This window comes from Anser anser, assembly GCF_964211835.1.
Source record: "Anser anser genome assembly, chromosome: 8".
Taxonomy (NCBI): Eukaryota; Metazoa; Chordata; class Aves; order Anseriformes; family Anatidae; genus Anser; species Anser anser.
Window position 1 is genome coordinate 29660983 of NC_139728.1, and position 19993 is coordinate 29680975.

Sequence of the window (19993 nt, forward strand, 5' to 3'; positions counted from 1 at the left end):
GAACAGCTTGGAGAGGCACACCGAGGAGATCCTGCTTTATGAGAGCAATGGGCAGTAGAAGGGCAATTCACCCAACTTGCTCCTGGCTGAGACCACGTGTGAGACAAGTGAGGCCCAGACGTCTGTGGGATGGACTTCCAGTGGGTCCTTGAGAGGCAGCTGCCTGTTCCTCAGCTATCCATCGCCGCAGGGAAGTGGGCGCGTGACCCAGAGCGCTCCACCCAGCCCCATGCTGCTAACAGCAGCAGGGCCTCCCTTTTCCCTAATTACTGGATTATGCAGAAGATAGTCAGATCTGCCAAGTCAGGGCTTTGTATTATCATTCCACACCCCTACGGAGCCTGCCGTGATAAAGCACTAGGTGGACACACCACGCTCGTTAACCCCTCCTGCTCTGTGCTCATGGCATTAAGGCTGTACACACAGCAGCGTCGGCCTTCTGCTCTTCTTGGACACAGCTGATGTACGGGGAATCAATGCCAATTCCAGCCCCCTCCAGCTCCCAGCTGTTCCGGCACAGCCCTATCTCCTTAAAGATGGACCTTCAGCCTGCACCAAAGTCACTCGAGTTGACTAGGGGCCGACTTAGTCTTCGAGATCCCTTTTGAGATGCTCAGGACACTACCCCAAAACGAGAGAAGAACTCTTGTGACCTCAGAATGCTTGTACAGATTATCAAATTCAAGGCATATTTCCAGCACTGCCTGATCTAATCACCCCTCTTTGAAGAAAGCGAGACGCTATAGTAGTTGTTTTCTAAGTTGACTGCTGCAAAGGAAACTGCTATGACCCAGAGGAACAACCCAAATCAAAATAACACTTCCAAAAATACAGTTCCAGCCTGGAAAAGTTTACTGAACACTTGAAATTTATATCACCATGCTGAGTAAGTTTTGAAGGTTACTGAGAGGCCATGCAAGGAAATCAGATTTCAGAGAGGGTGAACCTCACAGCGTGGCCTACGTTTCAGCCACTCTTGAAAGTGGACTGTAAACACGTGAATAAATATACATTCCTGAAGAATAACCACATTCAAACTTTCGCAATAACATTTAAATTTCCTCTGAAAACCAAATGAGCTTTGTAACTGTGGTCCCACTCTTGAGAATGATGAGAACACAGATACCTGAAGAGCACGAGCTTGCAAGGAGCTCTTTGTGGGGAGACCCAGACGTGCACGTGGAATTTAATGTCCAGTGCAAGCTGCTCTGGGATAAAGCAACTAAGATCTGGTCAAGGGAGCCCCTGTGTCCTACAAAGCTTCTGCAGGAACACGAACTCCCAACCACACCAAGTGACTTGCAGGACAGAGACCTCCAAAATTAGCATTTTTCTGCACAGAATTATTTACTTTGGTGTTATCAGCTTAGGTCAACAACCTGTCACTATGTGAACAGGCCCTGCGATTTCTTTCCAAACAGTAATCAAACTGTGCACACCTCCTTCACTCTTCCGTGTTCCGAGCGTTACTTACAGTCGTATGATGAGAGACGCTGCCTCCGATATTGAGGTTTTTGAGGAGCTGGGGAGACCCTCCATACTGCCCTGAGATCTGCTTCCTGACTTCAGCAGCTACGGTTCTGAAACGAGACAGGGACAACGTTATCTCTGTAAAAGAATCACAACACAGCCAATTTTCCTCTGCTGCGGGAGTAAAACCAAGCCCTCAGTGCACTGGTTGGAAGAAGAGCGTCACCGGCTGCTGAGAGCAGACCACGTGTACTAAACTCCTGGAGAATCATGAAATTCTCGCAAGGCTCCACATCCATGTTCTTAACAGTGCATCTTTTTCCCTTTGTGAACTGCTCTTTTGTGCACACACGTGGCAACAAAATACAGGACACTGAGCACAAATAAATGTGTTCCCAGCAGGCTCCCTCCGGTTCCCACCATGGCAAGTTCTCCTCCAGCGCTCCCCGCACCCCTCGGCAGTTCCAAGCCTGGCCACACATCTGCTCTTGTGCTCTGCTCTCTCTTTCTCATCCCTCACCTATTTTTGTTTGCTGCAGTCCCAGGGACAAGGCCTGGCAGCCCCTTTCCGTCCAGCAGCCAGCCCCTGCGGCACCCAGCTCCGCAGCAGGAAAGCTGTCCCACACAGGGGGGGCTGACACGCCACGGGAGCAGCACAGGGGAAACAAGCGGCCGGGTCACCACAAAAACCTTTCCCTTTTCACAAAGCAAAGACAACGGTGGGCTGGTGGCAGGATACACAACTATCAGAGCACAATGCCTTGTGCTCTCCACCGGACAGAAATCCCACTAGCGGGCAACTTTTCTCACCAGCAAGGAGAAACGCACATCAGTCGTCCTGTGGATGGAGGGTAAAACATATCCGGGGCCTCTTTTGGGGTTTTCACCTTCCCCGGCAAGCCGTGATCTCAGCAGTAAGCCTGAAAGCACAACCTTTGGGTAAAGCCACCAAGGGGATCCCTCAGCAAACAGCACATCGGAGAGGGAAATGCCAGCAGCCAAATGCCACGCCGCAGCTCGCCTCGGCAGGAACGCTTTTGTTTCAGAGCAAAGCCCCAGCCCAGATTCTTCCCCCACAAAACCATTTTGCCGCAAAGCTGCTGAGCAACCCGTCCCCACGCCCTGGGCAGGAGGAGGGTGCTGCTGCAGAGGGCAGTGCCCAGTTTGTGGGCCACATCCTGCAGCACCGCAGCCTGCCCTGCCTCCCAGGTGCGCGGTGTCCAGCTCCACGGAGACGAGAAGCAGCAAATAAGCCACAGGTCCCCACCTGCGAGGGCACGGTACCGGTCAGGGGGATTTATTTCTGCCAAATCAGCGATCTTTGCAGGAACAGAGTCATCGCTCGGGGAAGGTGCTGCGGGCCACCACGGTGCGAGGGCTGCTAATACCCTGCGATATAACGGGGGATAAACCCCTCCTGCCCGGCCGTCAGGCAGCACTCCCAGCCCAGGGACTGCTGCGGCAGCGAAGGGTGGGCAGGGATGGGGGCAGGTGGAGGCAACTGATGCCAATGGGACAGAGGGAAACTCTAAAAGGGAACTCGCTGGGGCAAGGAAGCCTACCGTGGAGAGCAGATGTTTCCTCGGGCCAACGATGGGAGTAAGATTAGCTAGAGGAAGCATTATGTTGTCTTTTTAAAAAGCGGACTGCAGAAGGAAAAAAAAAAAAAAAAACAGGTTTTATTTATTCTGGCTGCAAGACGTTGTTTGCTGCATGTTTGCCCTTACCCGCAGGAGGCTCTGTTTTCACTTCTGCAGGGTGGCTCCTGGAAGCACAGCAAAGGGCTCCCGCTGGGTACGGACCACGCCGGGGGTGTCCGAGCACCCTGAGGCGCCCCCGTCCCTGCTCCCCCCGAGCACACACACCAACGTGCACACCCGAGAGCAAACCACGCGTTCTGCTGGTATCTCCGGCACAACTTGGGATGCACTAAAATGGCTGCTTGGCATGGAAAACGTGGCACATCCGCAGCTGATACGACGCAAACGCTTCCCCGCGTTGCAGATGATCTGTTTTAAACCTGCTCTCTCACTGTCACGGTACGCAGAGGATTGGGACCTACGTCCTGCCTGCAGTGCAGCGCTGGAAAAACTAGACATCTTTCCCTGCTTCAAGAGACACGTGCTGTTTCCAGACGGAAAGTACAGCCCGAGGAGGAAATTCGTTCTGAGCCATGAAGGCACAGCTGACGGATGCCCACGCGTTACTCGGCGAGGCTCCTCCTGCACGCAGCAGCTCTTTACAAACCCGACGTGCCTGGCATCCCGTGCTCCAGAGGTTCTCAGCCCTTTCTTCTGCGTGCTGGCCCCGGCTGGGACCCCTGCTGGATGTGGAGCACCCTGTCAGTGCACCTTCACTCCGCTACGGCTGTGTTTTACCCCAACCTGAAGCAGAAGCAAGCTCGGCTACGACGACAGCGCTGCTCAGGGGCGCCACGAGTCTGCACGGCTGCGATTCCACCGCCCGACGTCATCCCTGCTGGGAAGGTCACTTGATGCCCAAGGCGGAGAGAAGCCATAAAACCGAGGGGCGGCACTGATCAGCGCCGCTTCTTACCGTGTGCTGTGCGTCGACGGCTGCTCCACGTCGGCGCCCCATTAAAAACCTCAAGGAATACAAAGAGTTCCCCTGAGGACTATCGCAAGGACGAACCACAGAAAGTCCTTGCTGAACAACTCCCGGTGTGACCACGACTGGCATCGTTACCCCCGAGTCCCAGTGCTCCCCCCCTTTAGCATTTGAGCAACCAAACCCTCCCCACGTGAGCGAGCTGGCTACGGCCAGACCTCAGATTCCCAACTGGAGCCTCCAGGACTTCCTACACCTCACTCCAAGCCCGCAGTCCGACCTACAGACCTCGGGAGTTACCCTTCTGCATCGCTGCATTCACAGACGTACTGAACTGCTGGAAAGCATCGTGCTTCTGACGCTTAGAAACCATCTTCTAATGAAATCTAGACACCAAGAGTATTTATGCTTGGTTTTGTGGCATCGGTTAGGTCCAAGAGCCCTCTGGTCCGGCTGGCAGCCTCGCCTCGTAACGCAGTTTCATCCTGATCGCTCACTCCCGGTGAGGCCTGCCCTTGAGTGGAAACAACTCAACCCTTTCCTGTTGAGCAAACACCTTAGCTGACAAATTTTAGGACGGGTTCTTCATGGCTTCATCGCACCGGTTCCCTACCAGCGGTAATGCAGGTGGCTTCCACTCCTCCATCTCCAAAAGCTCTTTGTCCATGATGAGTGCCATCTATTCATGACCAGTAGGCCACGTTAGAGTATAACCCTGAACGTTGTTTCCATTATAACTAGAAGCAAGGCTTCCTACACCAACTTGGGCACGCCAAATGCAACCAGAAAAAAAGAAATAAATCTCCAAATAGTCTCCAGCTGAACAAAAAAAATCCATTTGGTGGAACACAAGAGCCATTAAAGCTCCTGATAATTAAAAGGACACATAAAAAACTGCCTCTTTAATAGCTATCTTATATTCAGCATGTAACCTGGGATCCTTAGACAAACATTCCAGTTAATTACAGCCCGCGGTCTCGCGAAGCCCAGGGTCTCTATGTTTAAAGTACGCCTTCCCCAGTCACTTCCTTTCTGACCTCCTTCACTGGTTAATTATTGTGAGTGCATGTGGTTCACACAGGGAAAAAGAAAAAAAAAAAAAGACAAAGGAGAGGAAAAAAAAAAATCCCCTTGGAGCTGGCTTATAAAGCAAAACATGACGGGTTGTTTTCTCAGCGCTCAGAGCCGCGAATAAAATGAAGCCGTTGGTTTGCACGTCCATCTTTCGTTACCGAACACAAAAATATTCCTGCTTTTATCTGGCTTACCCTGCCAAACCCACGAGATGTTCCTTTTTGTTTTTAGCTTAGGAAACGTACTGGAAATATCAGTTTTTCTCGTCTTCCCAAGGAAAGGCTCACCAAGACCTCTCAAGGACCTTAGCATCCTTTTGACATTGGATGCTGGGTTGTGTCGCTCGAGGGGTTAGGAGCTTTTCCCTTTCTCAGAAACAAATAACACAGGTCAAACAGAGCTAACTATTTTTGCCCCAAATGGAGCTTAGCACTGGGTTTCCACTCAGACTTGGGTGTTAGCACAACTCAGTGCTCACTCAGTGTCCAGCGACTGACCGTCATGCGGTGACAGCTGTCACTTCTCTGTAAAAACACTCAGCTTTCCTGCACCCATGTCGTAGGAGACATCGTTCTTTCTCCAAACGCTTTGTGGAAGTCTCTCTTTTCCAACAGATGGCTCCGTCCAGGCTCCACCACGGTGTGAGTCAACAGGTACGCGGCGTGGTGCACGAGGGAACTGGCTCGATGGAGAGCTCTGGCCCCGAGCTACCCTGCCAGCGCCGCCGTGCGCTGCACGCAGCCCTCCTCCGAAACCCGAGGTCCTGCTTCCTCCGGAGCGACTTCCTCTCCTTTCGAGTGGAATGGGTTTGATTTACGACCTGAAGCGGAGGAAATACCCTGCCCGATCCTGTGTGCTGCGGGGTAAGTGTGGGTTCTTAATTGGCACAGGAGATGAACAACAACAACATGTTCCCTTTTTCCTCACCACTGATTAAAGCAGCAGTCGCCGTACGACGCGACCCGTGGTGCTCTCCTGACAACAGTCGGGTATTAAGGCAGAAAGGATCACCCCCAGGCTGAGCTCCCAGGAGACCCGACTGTGAAAACCACAGGACTGGATCCTCCAGGAGAACACAGCCACCTCTCACGTTAAAGACAAACAAGGAAGCCTAGGACAAAGCAGCAGCGCTAGCTGAGCCTCAGAGACAAGCTGTTCTGCCTTCTCGCCCGCGCCGAGCAGCCGGGGATTTCCGTAAGCCTCGCAGCGCGCTGCTGACTCCAGCACGAGACATCCACAGCAGCTGAACAGGGCCAGCAACGCAGCTTTTGGAGAAGAGGAAAGAAGCTTCTGTTAAAAATACTTTCAGTTATCCAGGAAAGCGTTTTGACAATGCAAACGGCATCTGGACAGAGGAAGAGAACGGAGTGCTTGAGCACCCTGCTGAGCCCACCGCACTTGTGGTGCCCGTGGAAGCCAGCGGCAGCTCTGCTGTCGGTTTCGGTGGGCGCAGGCTTCACGCCGCCCCTGTTTAACCTCAGGCAGGGCAAAGGTGGCTGTCAGCGTCCCTGACACATCGCTCAGGCCGTGCCAAAGGGCTCTAAGCGAACACAAATGTACGTTTAGTCTTCCCAAGGCTCCTCTTGCAGTCACCCATCAGTGTCAAGGGAGCTTCCACAGAAACGAGGCACTAGCTCCGAATGTAGCAAATACAAAAGTTTTGCCCTCAGAGCACGGGAATAAAGACAACAAGCCGAGAGGACTCCAAAAATGTGTCCATACACAATGTGAAACCTCAGGATGGTGGGAAATTTCTGGATCACTTATGATCCGAGAGCAGGACCAGCTCCTTCCAGGCAAGGCTCTGCCGAGGACCGCGGCCCCAGGCAGCAGTGCCACACGGCTCCGGGTGATTCCCGTTCATGCAGAAGCACCTAGGGACAAGCAAGTGGACACGGGAGGGTGAAAAGTGTTTTCTGCAGATGCCACCAAAAGCCAGGAACTTGAAAAGCGAAAATCCTCAGCAGGAGAATAAAAAACACCAGTAAAAAAATCACACCCTGAGCCTTGCGTGAGGCTGAAAGGCATAGTAAAACTGAGGGTAAGGCAGGTGCATTATTCCAGGTCAGAAGGACCCTGTTCAACCGCGGGAGCAGGGAAGGAAGAACAAACTCTTCCAAGGACAAATGCCTTCAGAACGGTGAAGGTCTGACCGAAGCAGCAGCTCTGGGCTACGTCGCCCAGTCTCGAGATGGCTCATGAGCAACGAGAGGGCACTGAAACAGGGACTTGTATGAAAGGCTGCATTCATCTGCCTAGCTGTGTATGCTGAGTGATGCTTAAAGAGCGATTTTTCCTTTCTCTTTATATGAATTCCAACCAAATCTGCAGGTCTTTTCCTCTGCCGGCCCCTGGAAAGACTGGAGATCTGGGATCCAGCCTGCTTCAGTGCCTGGGACGTTGAGGAACTCGGTACTGACCTTTCTGGAGGTGGTGCTTCCACATCCCATTTCACATGCGACACCACAACCAGAAAAAATACGGGGATAAGGGAACGGGGTGAGCATGTGGCAGGGACAGCACAGCCCCAGAGGGGCCGCACACAGCACTCAGACCAAATGCTCAGCCCTTGGTGAGGCAGCTTGGCTGGCTCAAGAGTAACGTACTGGTGCTTGTTTGCCTTTTACCCACAGGTATTAATGCCCGTAGTTCACCTAGCTGAAGTGGATCCCGCCTTCTGCTAACTCTTTTCCAGTCTCCCAAAAACCCTATGAGCTGAACAGAGGCACTACATAGAAATACGTCTGTTCTTACACAGGGATGGAAAAAATAGCGTATAAGCAACTACAGAAGTATTATGACACTCCAGAAGGACGTTCCAGTAGTTTAATAAAAAAATCTTTAACAATATATTTTCAATTAAAAATTAACAATTTCAGGCAAGATTTCAGGTACTGTTTACCCCTCTATAGCAAGTTTAACTTGAGAGTTACTTCTGAGAGGGTCAAGAAGAATGAATAAGTACATGGAGTGGCCAAAGTTCAAGCTAAAAATCTCTTCTGGTTTGAAGCCTTCCAATAAAAAAGCAGCATGACCTGGTCAGAAAGATATCTTTTAACAGGCAGTCTTAAAAAGATTTTTTCAAACTGCTGCAGGAGTCACTGATAGCTGCTAACCCTAACATTTAAACGTGTCAGTAGTAACAAACAGCCTCCGCCCGACCCCGGAGTCCTGTGTGCACCCTTGAGGTTCACCACACTGGTTGAGGAGAGCACAGGCAGTAAATCAGTGCCGTGAAGACCACATCTGTGGTCTTTCTAAGAAACAGAACAGCCAACCTCCTGTCTCTTTTTCCACCACTACTGTAATAACCAGCTTAGAGACTCGCATCTCTTTGGTACGCAGGCCTTAAAGTAATTTACCTTCACGGACCTGCAGCATGCCCCATTTGAATTACACACTTTCAGCCAGACCAAGAGCGGCATGACCATTTCCTGTGAATAAGACAAATGGTATGTCTACCTCAATAAGCAAGCCAAACCGGAGGGCAGAGCGTGAATATGTGATGGATCTATTCTTCTTTAAACAATGGAACGGGGGAGGGCTTCCAGCAGCCACCAAGGCAGCTCCTGGGACTTCCGTATGCTGCCTGCTGGTGAGCAGAGCCCCGTCTCTGAGCCTCGGGAACAGGAGCATGCAGAGCAGCACTTTCTGTGCCAGCACGAGGAGGGCTACAGCTCAGTCCAAGCACCCTGGCTGCATCTTCTGCCCACAAGTTTTTGCTTTCACGTGCACTGGATGTGCTGTCTGTGAACCTGAGATTTCTCAGGCGGCAATACTAAAACATGGGGAATTCCAGACAGAAACGCAGCAGCCTGACAAATAAGCATGAAAGAAAGAGGAGTTGGAGTTGCGACAGCTCTGCTCCCGGAGGAGCTGACCTCACCGCAGGCTGCCTGGTCCTTGCGCAGGCACGGCCTGCAAGGACGGTGAACCCCACAAATGAGCCTGGCGACTCAGCCCACCTCTGCCCGCACGCACACGCTGCTGCCATTTGGTTGGCTTGAAAACACATCAAGCGGCTTAGATGCAAAGGTACACAATGGTGGCACAGCTGCAACCCTCACGGTCACCACCCCATGAAATTAACGTGTCCGTGCTACTGCTTGATGAACCGACTGCGCTGCACGAGAGGCTGACGGAGGCAGAAGAAAGGAGCACCACGGTGGTGACCCCAGGGCCCTTTTATTTAACTTCCTGCCGGGGCTGCAGGACTCCAACGCTCCTGCTTCTAGTATTTGTCTCTCCTGTGACTATTCCTCTGACTACAATCCCGAACCAGCTCAAATGGTGTGGCAGCAAATCCAGCCCTCTCCGTTCCTCAGACCTTGACCTGCCACGTTAACCCCTGGCCGGAGCACACCCAAAACTGCAGAGATGGGCGAGAGGAGCAGCATTTTCACCCCTGCCTTCAGATCCTGTGTGGGGTGGGATGGATGCCCCTCCTCTACCTCCTTCCCAGCCTCTTCCTCTGACCAGCTTCTTTTTCAGTGGCCTTTATCACGATTTCTGCAATTGCAGCCGGTTGTCCCTACAGTTTTATCACTCAGTGGCACGAAAACGACCCTCCTTTCACTCCTGCCCACAGCCTCCCGAACAGCACCAGCGAAACCCACGGCTCCCACCTGAACTCTGCCACAAGTCCCAGCTGGGAGGGGAGCCACGGAGCTGCCCGGCCTGGCCTGCCCACAGAAAATCCGCGGCTCCCACCTGGAACTGGAAGCCTAACTCACAGCGAAAATTTCAGGAGCCTAAAATAATAATAATAACAACGCATGAAACGGCGCTGCTTGGCGTCAAACAGCTCTGCGGCTCCACGGGGCTGACAGCAACAGCACCCAGCTGCCCCCTGCCAGGGGCACGCCGTCCCCCCACGGCCGAAGGCCCCCACAGGGGCTCCGTTTCCCCACCGGGCCGGGGCCGGGGCCGGGGCCGGGGCCGGGGCCGGGGCCGGGGCCGGGGCCGGGGCCGCAGCAGCGCGGGCCCGGCAGGGAAACGCCGCGGGGCGCCCGGGAGCGGCCGGCGCGGCCTTTGTTCGCGGGCAGCCTCACGGAGAGCCGCCCCCCCGCCGCCGCCTTTGTCGGGGGAACCGCGGCCCCCTCAGGCCCGGCCCGGCCCCACCGCGCCCCGCCGGGTGCAGGCGTCGCCCCGTCAGCGGCCCCAGGGCCGGCACGGAGGGCGGCGGGGGGGGGGGGGCCGCGGGCCGAGCCGGACCCGGCCGCCCCTCAGCTGCGGGAGCCCCCCCCCCCCCCGCAGCCATAACCCGCACCCGCACCACCCGCAGCCAGCCCCGGCGCTGCCGCCCCGCTACCTGCTGATCTTCTGGGCGAAGGCGCGGCGCTCCGCCATGGCCGCGCTGCGGGGCCGGGAGCCGGGAGCGGGCGCCCTGATGCTGGGCGGAGGAGGCGCGCACCCGCGCGGCGCAGCCGGCCCAGAGCCCTCCTCCTCCTCTTCTTTCCTCCTCTTCTTCCCTCCTCCTCCTCCTCCTCCTTCCTCCTCCTCCTCTCGCCGCGCCTCCCTCCCTCGGAAGGGCCCGGACCCCCCGGCACGGCCCCGGGAGGGGGCTGGAGCTGGGCAGCGGGCTCCGAGTTGCGCCGGAGGTGCTCGTTTTTAACGGGGTAAACGGGGAGGAACACACAAAAATAAATCTATTTCGGTGCTTCAGAAAAGGGTTGGACCCGGGACGCGTTCTCGCAGATAATTCCGAGTCAACGCTACGCGACATATGCTGTGCATTAATCTAACCCGGGGACCTATTAATAGTAATCCAGGAAGTGTCCCGAAGTGGCAAGTGTTAATTCATCCGATCCCATCTGTTTGCGTTGTGTGAATGTTTCTAGCACGTTGTGCCTGCAATCCGAGTACACCCATTTTTCCACCGGCAGAAGCCACCGACTCGCAGCTGCACGCAGTTACCCTGCGTTTCTGTTTGGGTGTGTTTGCCCAGGGAACGGCAGGCCCCGCGATCTGCGGATACGTACCCACGCGAGCAATCCCTCCGGAGCTAATGGGGCTGTGGCATGTGCGAAGCGGGTCCGGCGGGGATACGGTTGTGGCCTGCCACAGAAGCGTGCTGCCACGCATCCCACACGTGCACGCAGATGGAGATGCTGCAAAGCAAAGACCCATTGTGTGCCACCGAGCGAGGGCTGCTCTTCACCCAAGGGGAGGGGAGGCAATAGCCCCCAACTGTCTGCCCACACAAAGACTTCTGCTCTTGAATTGCTGCCGGCGTGTAGGATTCCCCCCCCGCTAAGTCCACCACAGAGGGTGTACAGGACACCCAGCCAGCCATAAACCTTCTGACATCCGAATCAGTTCTCGCTGTGTGCTCACAAGAACAGACCTTGGCATGCAGGACCACCAGAAACGTTTCCTCTCTCCCCATCCCCCATCCCGCAAGGAATTTCCTTTCCAAAATGACATCAGCCTGAGATGCAGGAGGACTCATTTAGTCCTGCCTTAAGGGAAGCTGTCACTGCCTGGCTCTTTTATGCTGAAACTGAGAATCCTGCATCTCTGAAAAGGGGGATTCTTGTCGCTGCCAGAAGGTGCCAAGAGCGATCCGGCCCCACGAGCCCTCATACAGACACAGAGGAGCTAAGGTCCATCAAGAGAGCTCTTGGATTTCAGGTTTCATTCTCCGGTCAGTTACTACTACTGACAGAAGAACTTGATTCATTGGTGGCACGTGCAAATTCAGCCGAGTATTATCCCCAAAAGCTACATATACCTTATTTTAAAGCTTTCTACAACTGGTTTGTTAGTGTGGGCTGCTGAAAAGCAGAGGGTATGTTTCAAACCATAGTAGTGACACGGGTGACTTCAAGGCTCTGTCTGTCGGGCAGGAACGGCGCAGCTTGAAGCAGCCACCCAGCCACCCGTACCGCCTGCCTCTGCCCGCGCACCGTCTGCGCCGCGTGCCAGCTGGTTCCTGCATCTCCGCAGCGTGTGGCATGGGGCTCAAGGTAACCGGCTGCAGAGTTCTGGGGCCAGCTCTGCTCCTCTGTCAGTGCCCCGCTCTTTCACTGCCTTTTGGCCAGACGAGCCTGGGCAGCCCGGCTTCCAGCAGCCCTCCCGCCCCTGTGCCGGAGGCTGCCGGCGGAAGGGCAGGCGGGTGAGCCGTGCCCGCGCCCCAGCCGCGCCTGACAGATGTGCTCTGACATCGGAGGCTGCGAGGAAGGGAAGTCTGCGTGGATACCAGGGCTTGAAACTGCTGGCTGAGGTGGGGACACACATCCTGCTCTGCCACCCCTGCCGGAGAGGCCTCCTGTCCTGGAAGAGCAGGGTAGGAACTGGGAGCAGTCAAGCTTTAAACTACGGCAACAGTCTCTGCTTGCCAGCAAAGGGTCTTTGTGCTGCTTGTACATCATCACTGCAGAGCTACACGGAGCAAGGGACATTCACCTCTTTGTCAAGGATTTGCTTTTCATCTTGTTGAAGCATGTAAATGTACACAAGTATCAACAGAGATGAAAAAACCCTGACTCCACCCTATCTAACGTGGAACATCTAGGTACAAAAAGACAATATAGGTGTATTCCCCATTCAAAGATACAAAATGGATACAAGTAAACTTCTATCAAACACAGTTGGTAAGAGTTATTTAGATGCCCTCATCGGGAGGTAACTGCTTTGCAGATAAACAGGCTTTCTCCACATGGTTGGACTGAATATGAACAAAATCTCTCAAGGCAGCTGAGTCAACAAGTGAAATTCAGAAAAATAACAGAAAGATTTCTCATTACTCTTCAGGCAGTAACAGCCCAACAACAGCCTACAAAGTTGGCGCCGATGACTTTAAATGCTGAGATCACAGAGGGCAGTAGAAATGTACACATGGCTTTGGAAAGAGCTTCTATAGATCGACCCTAAATCTTGCAGTGTGTGGAGCAATAATCAAAAGAAATCGAGGAAAAAGTGAAGAAATACGAGGAAAAGATGCAGTCTTTCACAATTATAAATTCAACAGTGCCAGACATTACAATTCATAGTGCCAACAAATCCTGCCTCTGTATTGCTGACAAATCAGCGTGACTGATGTGGCGTCTTACTTCGAGCGCCGAGGTGAGTGCTGCCACTGACAGGCACTGAGTCACGTAACCTTTCTGCCTCTGTTTTCTCTGTACCTTGTAACAAAAACAGGCTACCCATCTGAAGTCCATAGCTCAGACACAGTGCTCTATCAACACACATATCTGAAACAGCACCTGCCCTTCTCTCCCTTACACTGAAAGGGCGTGAATGAAGAAGCGTTTCGATGAATTCAGAACCAGTCCTGTCCATAAACCACATACATCCTCTAAAATAAGTGACTGAAATGCCTTCTTTTTTATTGAGAATGAATTTTACTTGGCTATAATCAAATGTGGCAAGTGCATCTTGTGAACACAGATGTAACTCCTTGAGTCTGATAATTCCTAACGTTGAATCCTGCACAAGAAAAATCTTTTGGACTGTAGCCACAAAACATTTTGCAAAAAGTGAACTGATCCCGTGCCTTGTCTCTTAGCAGTCTATTTACTCATTCCATCGCTTCCTTGTTCTTACGTAAACTTCCTCAAAGCAAAAACACCAAACATTTTCCACTGGAAATGCGTCCAGCATAATTCAATAAACAATGAAGTAAATAAGGGACTGTAAATTCAGAGAGCCATCTACTGGCAACTAAGTGAAAGGAATTAAACTCGTTAAGGGCCAAATCTCTGCTTCTCTCAGGCAGGTAATTTCCTTATAGTTAAGGAACTACACACAAATAAACTATACGTGCGTAATTATCATTTCAAGACATATGTGGTAAGTGTGAAGATGCTGGTTCTCAGAGCAAGAAGGAGCTGCCTCGTTTGCCCAGTGCCTGGATTCTACTGGGTGAATGAGAAAGGAAGGGTAACAGAATGAAGGAGTGAGGACTGCCCGAGTGCCTGCAGCTTTCACTACGTCCCTTACATCCATGCTATTTCTTTTATAGATGGCTCAAGTCAGGTACAGCAAAAGCAAATGACGGCAGAGCTGGAATCTGAGCCAACGTGCCTTGAGTTAAGCGTTTCAAAGATGAGATTTAGAGGGAACAATGTTCTTCATCGCCACCACCATCAGAAGATCACAAGAGATACACATGGCAAGGGAGCTACATTGAGTTCTGGACACTGAATCAAATCATGTCAACTACTGCGTGAAGCACAACAGCTATGCATAAAACAGTCTCCTAGAGCAAAATTTCCCAGCCTGAGCCTGACCCACAGCAGGATCACGCTTCCTCTCTGGGGAACAGCAGCTCCAGGCACTGGTGCTCTCAGAAGATGGGGGAAACAGCAGCGGTGTGCTGTTCCTCCCCTCCTCTTGGACTTACCTCCACATTTTTAGGTGGAGCGGGTGGGGAGACCAGCAGACATTTGCACAGGAATGGTGGCCAGACTCGTACTTCTCCTGCAGGAAAAGCTCCTTTTGGAGGAGAAATGGAAATTTGAATCCTCAGCTCCACTGGCCTTTCTGCAGCCTTCTTCATATAGCAGCGTTTGACATCTGCTTCATTTTTTAAATTCTTCATCTCTTGGAATGATCACTTGCAGATTTCTTCATTTTGATAGACAGATTCTTGAACTTGAATCTCCTTGGCTGCAGACTTGCGGTATTCCCAACTGAGATTCGACTAATTTCTGCTAATGTTTATCACTTTTAGGTACTGTTTCTATTTAACTAAGATCTTAAATTAAACATAGCCTTGACACAGATTCTTACAGGTATCCTATTGGCATCTCCTCTTCTCTAGCCTCATCCTGGAAAGGAAATCTGGTTTGGGATGGAGTAAGTGGTACAAGTAGAACCATGCTGGCTAAATCAGTGGAGGCAAACATGTCAACAGCAATCTCTGGAGGGGTATGCTCGGTTTGCCCCTTTCATCTTGCATGACCTCAAGAATGGTGCACAAACCACTGTCACAATTGCTTCCACAGGCAGACTGACACGCCTGGCACATGTGAGCAGATTCACACTTTGGTAGAAAGGTGAGTCCGATCTGGAAAAGGACCTCAGGGCCACCCTTAGCAGATAGCATAGTCATAGTCAAGTCTGTGCAGGCATGTGGGAAGATTTCAAGAAGCAACATGGGAGAATCCTTTGTTATCTGAAAGGATTCCTCAAGCATACACGCTTCTTTGTTGCTTTATTGCTTGCTTGCATTGACTGTTAACCTTGAAGATCCCAACTTCTTTGGGAAACCTGTGACATTCTAGAGAGATGGGTTTGCTTCAGAGACAAAATACTTGTCCATAGCTGCTATATTTTAATCAAAAATGCTTCTCATCTTTATAAAGCTCTGTATCCTTCATCTAACCATTCTATTTCCAGTAGTGTTGCTAAATGCAAACAACCCTGCTACAAGCATGTCTGAGGTTTTCTGTTCTTAAATGAGTGGGAGCAACCTTGGTGTAACCTATTCTAACAAGTAGTTCTGTGAGCAACAGAATTAACACAGCCTGGGCTCCTGTGTTCTCCCTTTATCCTATCCCTGGGTCTCTTTTTACTTGAACAGCAATTTCCACAAAAAAACGGAGGTATTTAATGTCTCCAAGGCTCTGCAAACCTGATTAAATTGCAGAGTGGTTTCAAAACGTTCCAGAGGGAAACAGATCAAAGATGGCTTACTTCCCTAGGAAATTAAACTAAAAATAAATGAGGAAAAATTCCCTTCTTTATAGCTCCTTGACCTAAGGTCTGTTCTGTTTACAAAACACACAGATGGGTATTTTGGAAAGCACATACAGGTTGGCCAAATATTTAATGGCCTTTTTAAAATATATTGCAGATTATTGATGAATGCTTAGATGACTTCCCAGAGGTGATCTAGTAGGCCAGTGGCACATACAGGAGTAGAAGCTTCGTTCCCCTAACTGCCCAACAATTTGGTGTTACCTTACCGATCTGCAGTATTTGGTGGGTAACTGTTCTGTAACCGTGGTATCTCAAAGATCCATAAAGCAGAGAGTATCTTCTCTAATTTTCAGTCTTCTTGGCTTTGCCTCGTTGTGTTACCTGTTTGGGTTACCTACCAAAAAAGGAAAGACAAATTAAATTCTCCATAAACACAGATTTTAAATATTTTGTTACTTTTACCATATTAATTTAGCACAAATAGAGCTCAAAGTTGGTTTGCATGGCCTTTATGGCATTAAAATACTAAAAGCATAATCTCTATGATGTTTGTTAGAAGGGCAATATGCCCTCTCCCACTGCCTCTGCAAATCTTTCCTACAGAAACAGGAATTAGTCAGTGTGAAGAAAACTCTTTCTTTACAGGTAGTTATTTATGGTTGCCTATGGAATTATTCTGCAATCAAAGCTTTGTTTTGCATGATCCGACTGATGCAAAAAGCAGAAAATAAATATCTTCATTCTCATAACCTGATTGCCTGAGGGATTTGCAGTGTATATCCAGATGGCATATAGTGTGGCCTATCAAATCAGGGCATGGTTATTAAATTTCAGAGCAGGAAGGTGCAGGCAACTAATTTCAGGCAAGGGAATAGTCATTTCATCTGATCAACTGAATAATTCTTTGTTCAATATTTACCCAAATCCAAGCCATGTGAGCTACTGAGCTCTCAATATTCGAGACCATGCACAAACAGACAAGCACATTCATCTTTGTCTTTGAAAATATAAGCAAAGATGAAACTTTAAAGAACTATTATTTCTAAAATAGGCCATAAAATTCTGAAGGCAGGCCTGTCTCCTTCTGCACTGACAGATTACCCAGGACTGTGGGGACAGTCTTTCACGAATTTAGTACAAACAGCAAATGTTTTTTATATTTAAATCTTTATCTTTGCTTGGAATATTAAGATATACGTGGTGTGTGTGCAACGTCCTGTGTATTACCTCTCCTTTCCAGTTTCGAAAAGGAACAGTGACAGCTTGTGACCATTTTTTTTTTAGGATTTTTCAAATTTTATCACGGTAGTGCTGTTACTACGCTGCTGTGTGGAGATGCTCACTGCTAGAAAGGATTCCCCAGAAGAGATCAGGATTGCGATCACAGCAGTGAGGTGCTGTTAGCAGAGGTGAGCAGTGAGCTGAAAGGCAGGGGAAGGAGCAGAACTGTGATCTCCTGTAACCTATCTTCAGACCAACAGCTAGATCTGTGAAACACGGTTTGTCTTCTGCTTTGCACCCTTACACCCAAGATCTTCTGCACTTACGGACCCAGTATGTGGAACATATCATATCCATGTGATGACACATTAAAAAAAAAACAGCACTAAATACCTGTTGTTGGCATTTATCCTCCTGAAGCTTGACTTTACATCAGGTGCTATAATCACGTGCCGAATGTAAAAAATCAAACCCAGCCTGATCATCGTTGGCCAGCAGAAGGCAGTAAAATCACAAAATGGAAAAAAATAAACCACTAAACTTCCTTCATCAACCCAAACTTGTGCTGCTGGAGTCCCAGGCACATGGAGAACACAGGGACACGGCCTTTCTATAGGATGTGAAGTGATAATGTCGGTTACATTCAGCAAATTCAAGCCCCATCTTTCCCAAATCCTGCACTTCTTTGGGAGTAGCATTTCTTTTTTTTGTTTTGTTTTGTTTTCTTTTCTTTTCAAACATTGGCTCCTGATACCTCCAATGATTATTTTAAGCAGCTGACTGATGAAGAACCTACTTTACAAAGGACTACAAGCAACCCCTCAGCACATGTAGCCTAGGCAGCTGAGAGCAGATGCAATTCCTTGACCATTTTTAGAAAGTGAATTAAAAAAAAAAAACTGGAACTCGCGTTGGCATACAACTAAATACATAGACGTTTAGGCTGGAGGTTTAAATACCACCATCCCCCACAGAATTCGGGGATTTTGCACCCTTTTACTGGAGTGGGGGTCACACGGGCGAACAGCTCGTCCTGACACCACAGCTGGAGGCTGTGCGGGGCCTGTCCTGTCACACAAACGCCTCGGGCCTCCCTTCCCGTGGACTGGACTGCAGCCTCCGCCCGGCCCCGGCCCATCCCTCGCCTCAGCCTCCGCCCTTCGCCGCCATCCCGCGGCGCCCTCCCGCCTCCGCGGTCGGCTGTGGAAAACCGCCCTCCCGTTGGACTACAACCCCCGGCATGCCCCGCGCGGGCTCACCGCCCGGTCGCCCGGCCTCCACCCGCCGCAGCGCCCGCCGGGACCTGTAGTCCTTGAGCCGCTCCCCCGCGGCCGAGGCACCGGGAGGCCGCTCCCGGCCGACCGCAGCACGGAGCTCACCGCGGGGGTAAGCGGCGGCCCCGCCGGCAGCGGCGGCTCGGCAGCGGGTCGCGGAGCGCCGCCGAGGGGGAGCGGCCGGGGAGGAGCAGGGCCGGCGGCGCGGGGCCCTCACGGTGGCGGCTCCGCGTCCCCGGGCCCAGCCCCGCAGCCCCCGGGCAGCCCCGGGCCGGCCGTGGCGGGGGGCGGGCGGCGGGGGCTGGCCCCGAGCCCCGGAGCGGGGCAGGTCCGGAACGAGCTGAGGGGCTGAGGGGGGGGGGGGTTGTCGTGGGTCCTGTGCAAAGCGGTGACGGGGGAGCCGTCTTAGAGCCGGGGAGGGGGCTGTGTACAGAGGACCCCATTTATTTATAAACGTTTCCGTGTTATTCTCCGTCAGGGACTTCTCTGTGAGGTTTGCTAAGTGGCGCTGCTAATGCGGTTTCCTTTCAGGTTGAAAAAAAAAAAAAAAAGCGAGGGCGGTCATCGTTCTGTAATTAACAAAGGTCGTCACCCTCAGACCCCGCTCATCCCTTGCACTGGAGTCGCAGCGGCAGGTTAGGTTGCTTTTCCATTGTTAATAAACAGAAAAAAAAAAAAAAACTAAAAGCAGCAACTTTGATACAGCCGTCCCGTTCCAAGGCCGCGTGGGTGGCAGTCCCAGAGCACAGGACTTCAGTGTGCGCTCAGAGGCTGTTGTGCCACGCTGAGGTAACGTCCTGGTAGTAACGCACGTTCCAGATAACCTCTTGGGTGAGCCAACTTCCCCACAAAACCATTAGCTTGAGACTTAATAACAGGGCTTGTGCTGTGCCCGTTGGGTTTGGATCTATTCACAGTGACCGTCTCCTGATACCGCTCCAGTAGTTTCAGCGGGACTGTTACTGTTAAGTTCCCATTCTAATAGGAAAACCCTGTATGTTTCAAGTGCAATAAATTCGTCCGCTTTGTGTTAGCAGTCTTCTTCAAAGTCTCTTTCACACCTTTAGCGTAATGCTAGGGAAGAAATGAAACGGGCTGAAAGAAAATTGTGCTGAGATGGCCGTTGTCTTTTAAAGGAAAACGAGCTGCTTTCGCATTGCATCATTTTTCCTTCAGCGCCTTTAGGACCAGTAGAGTTTGTTTCATTCCTAATTTTAGCTAGAGGGAGCTTTTAAAGTTTCTGGCTTTTATGGCAGTCACTGGCCTCTACAGAAATGACCATCTCTGATCACATGAGGACAGGCCAGACCAAACACACCTCCTGAAGAAGTTAATCTTATGAACGTTGCCAGCTGGTCAGTGATACTATGCAAAGTCTTTTCTGCTCTTTCCTAAAGAAAAAGGGGGGGGGGGGGGGGGCAAGAATCAAAACCCAACCTTTAATTGTCTTTCTCTTCCTTCCCCTACAAAAACCCAGCTTAATTAAAGTCTAATTTAAGTTTTTTTTTTTTTTGTGAAGTGTTTTTTTTTGTTTGTTTGTTTTAAGCTTGTATTGCCTCTTGTTTGGTCAGAAAGGTTGTTGATGGAACTTTTATAAAAAATAACACAATAGAATAACAGAAAAGCATGTTAGGGGGGGCTTGGGCAAAAGATTTTCCATGCCCGACCTCCAGATCCCAGAAAGAGTGCATCAGTGTGAATACCTCCAGGCTCAGAAGATGTTGGCACCGCAACAT

The 19993-nt window shown here is 51.1% G+C and overlaps 2 protein-coding genes across 15 annotated transcripts in view; one reads left to right on the top strand and one right to left on the bottom strand.

Moving 5' to 3' along the window:
• The window catches only part of DOCK7 (dedicator of cytokinesis 7), a 99358-nt gene extending 88765 nt beyond the window's left edge, over positions 1 to 10593 (bottom strand). For 7 of the 11 annotated variants that reach the window (XM_083846070.1, XM_083846078.1, XM_083846077.1 and 4 more), the window contains exons 1-2: positions 10424 to 10590; positions 1475 to 1580 (exon numbers count right to left, since the gene is read on the bottom strand). In XM_083846070.1, the coding sequence (XP_083702196.1) occupies positions 1475 to 1580; positions 10424 to 10461 (144 nt within the window). In that variant the 5' untranslated portion in view covers positions 10462 to 10590. Of the gene's footprint in view, positions 1 to 1474; positions 1581 to 10423 lie in introns of all 11 variants that reach the window. The other 4 variants (XM_083846079.1, XM_083846076.1, XM_083846069.1 and 1 more) reach the window with 2 other exon arrangements.
• Positions 10594 to 18141: 7548 nt separating this feature from the next.
• The window catches only part of ATG4C (autophagy related 4C cysteine peptidase), a 28273-nt gene continuing 26421 nt past the window's right edge, over positions 18142 to 19993 (top strand). For 2 of the 4 annotated variants that reach the window (XM_083846111.1, XM_083846109.1), the window contains exons 1-2: positions 18142 to 18369; positions 18789 to 18892. The gene's annotated coding sequence lies outside the window, so the exon portion shown is untranslated. Of the gene's footprint in view, positions 18370 to 18788; positions 18893 to 18956; positions 19047 to 19993 lie in introns of those variants that run through there. The other 2 variants (XM_083846110.1, XM_083846112.1) reach the window with 2 other exon arrangements.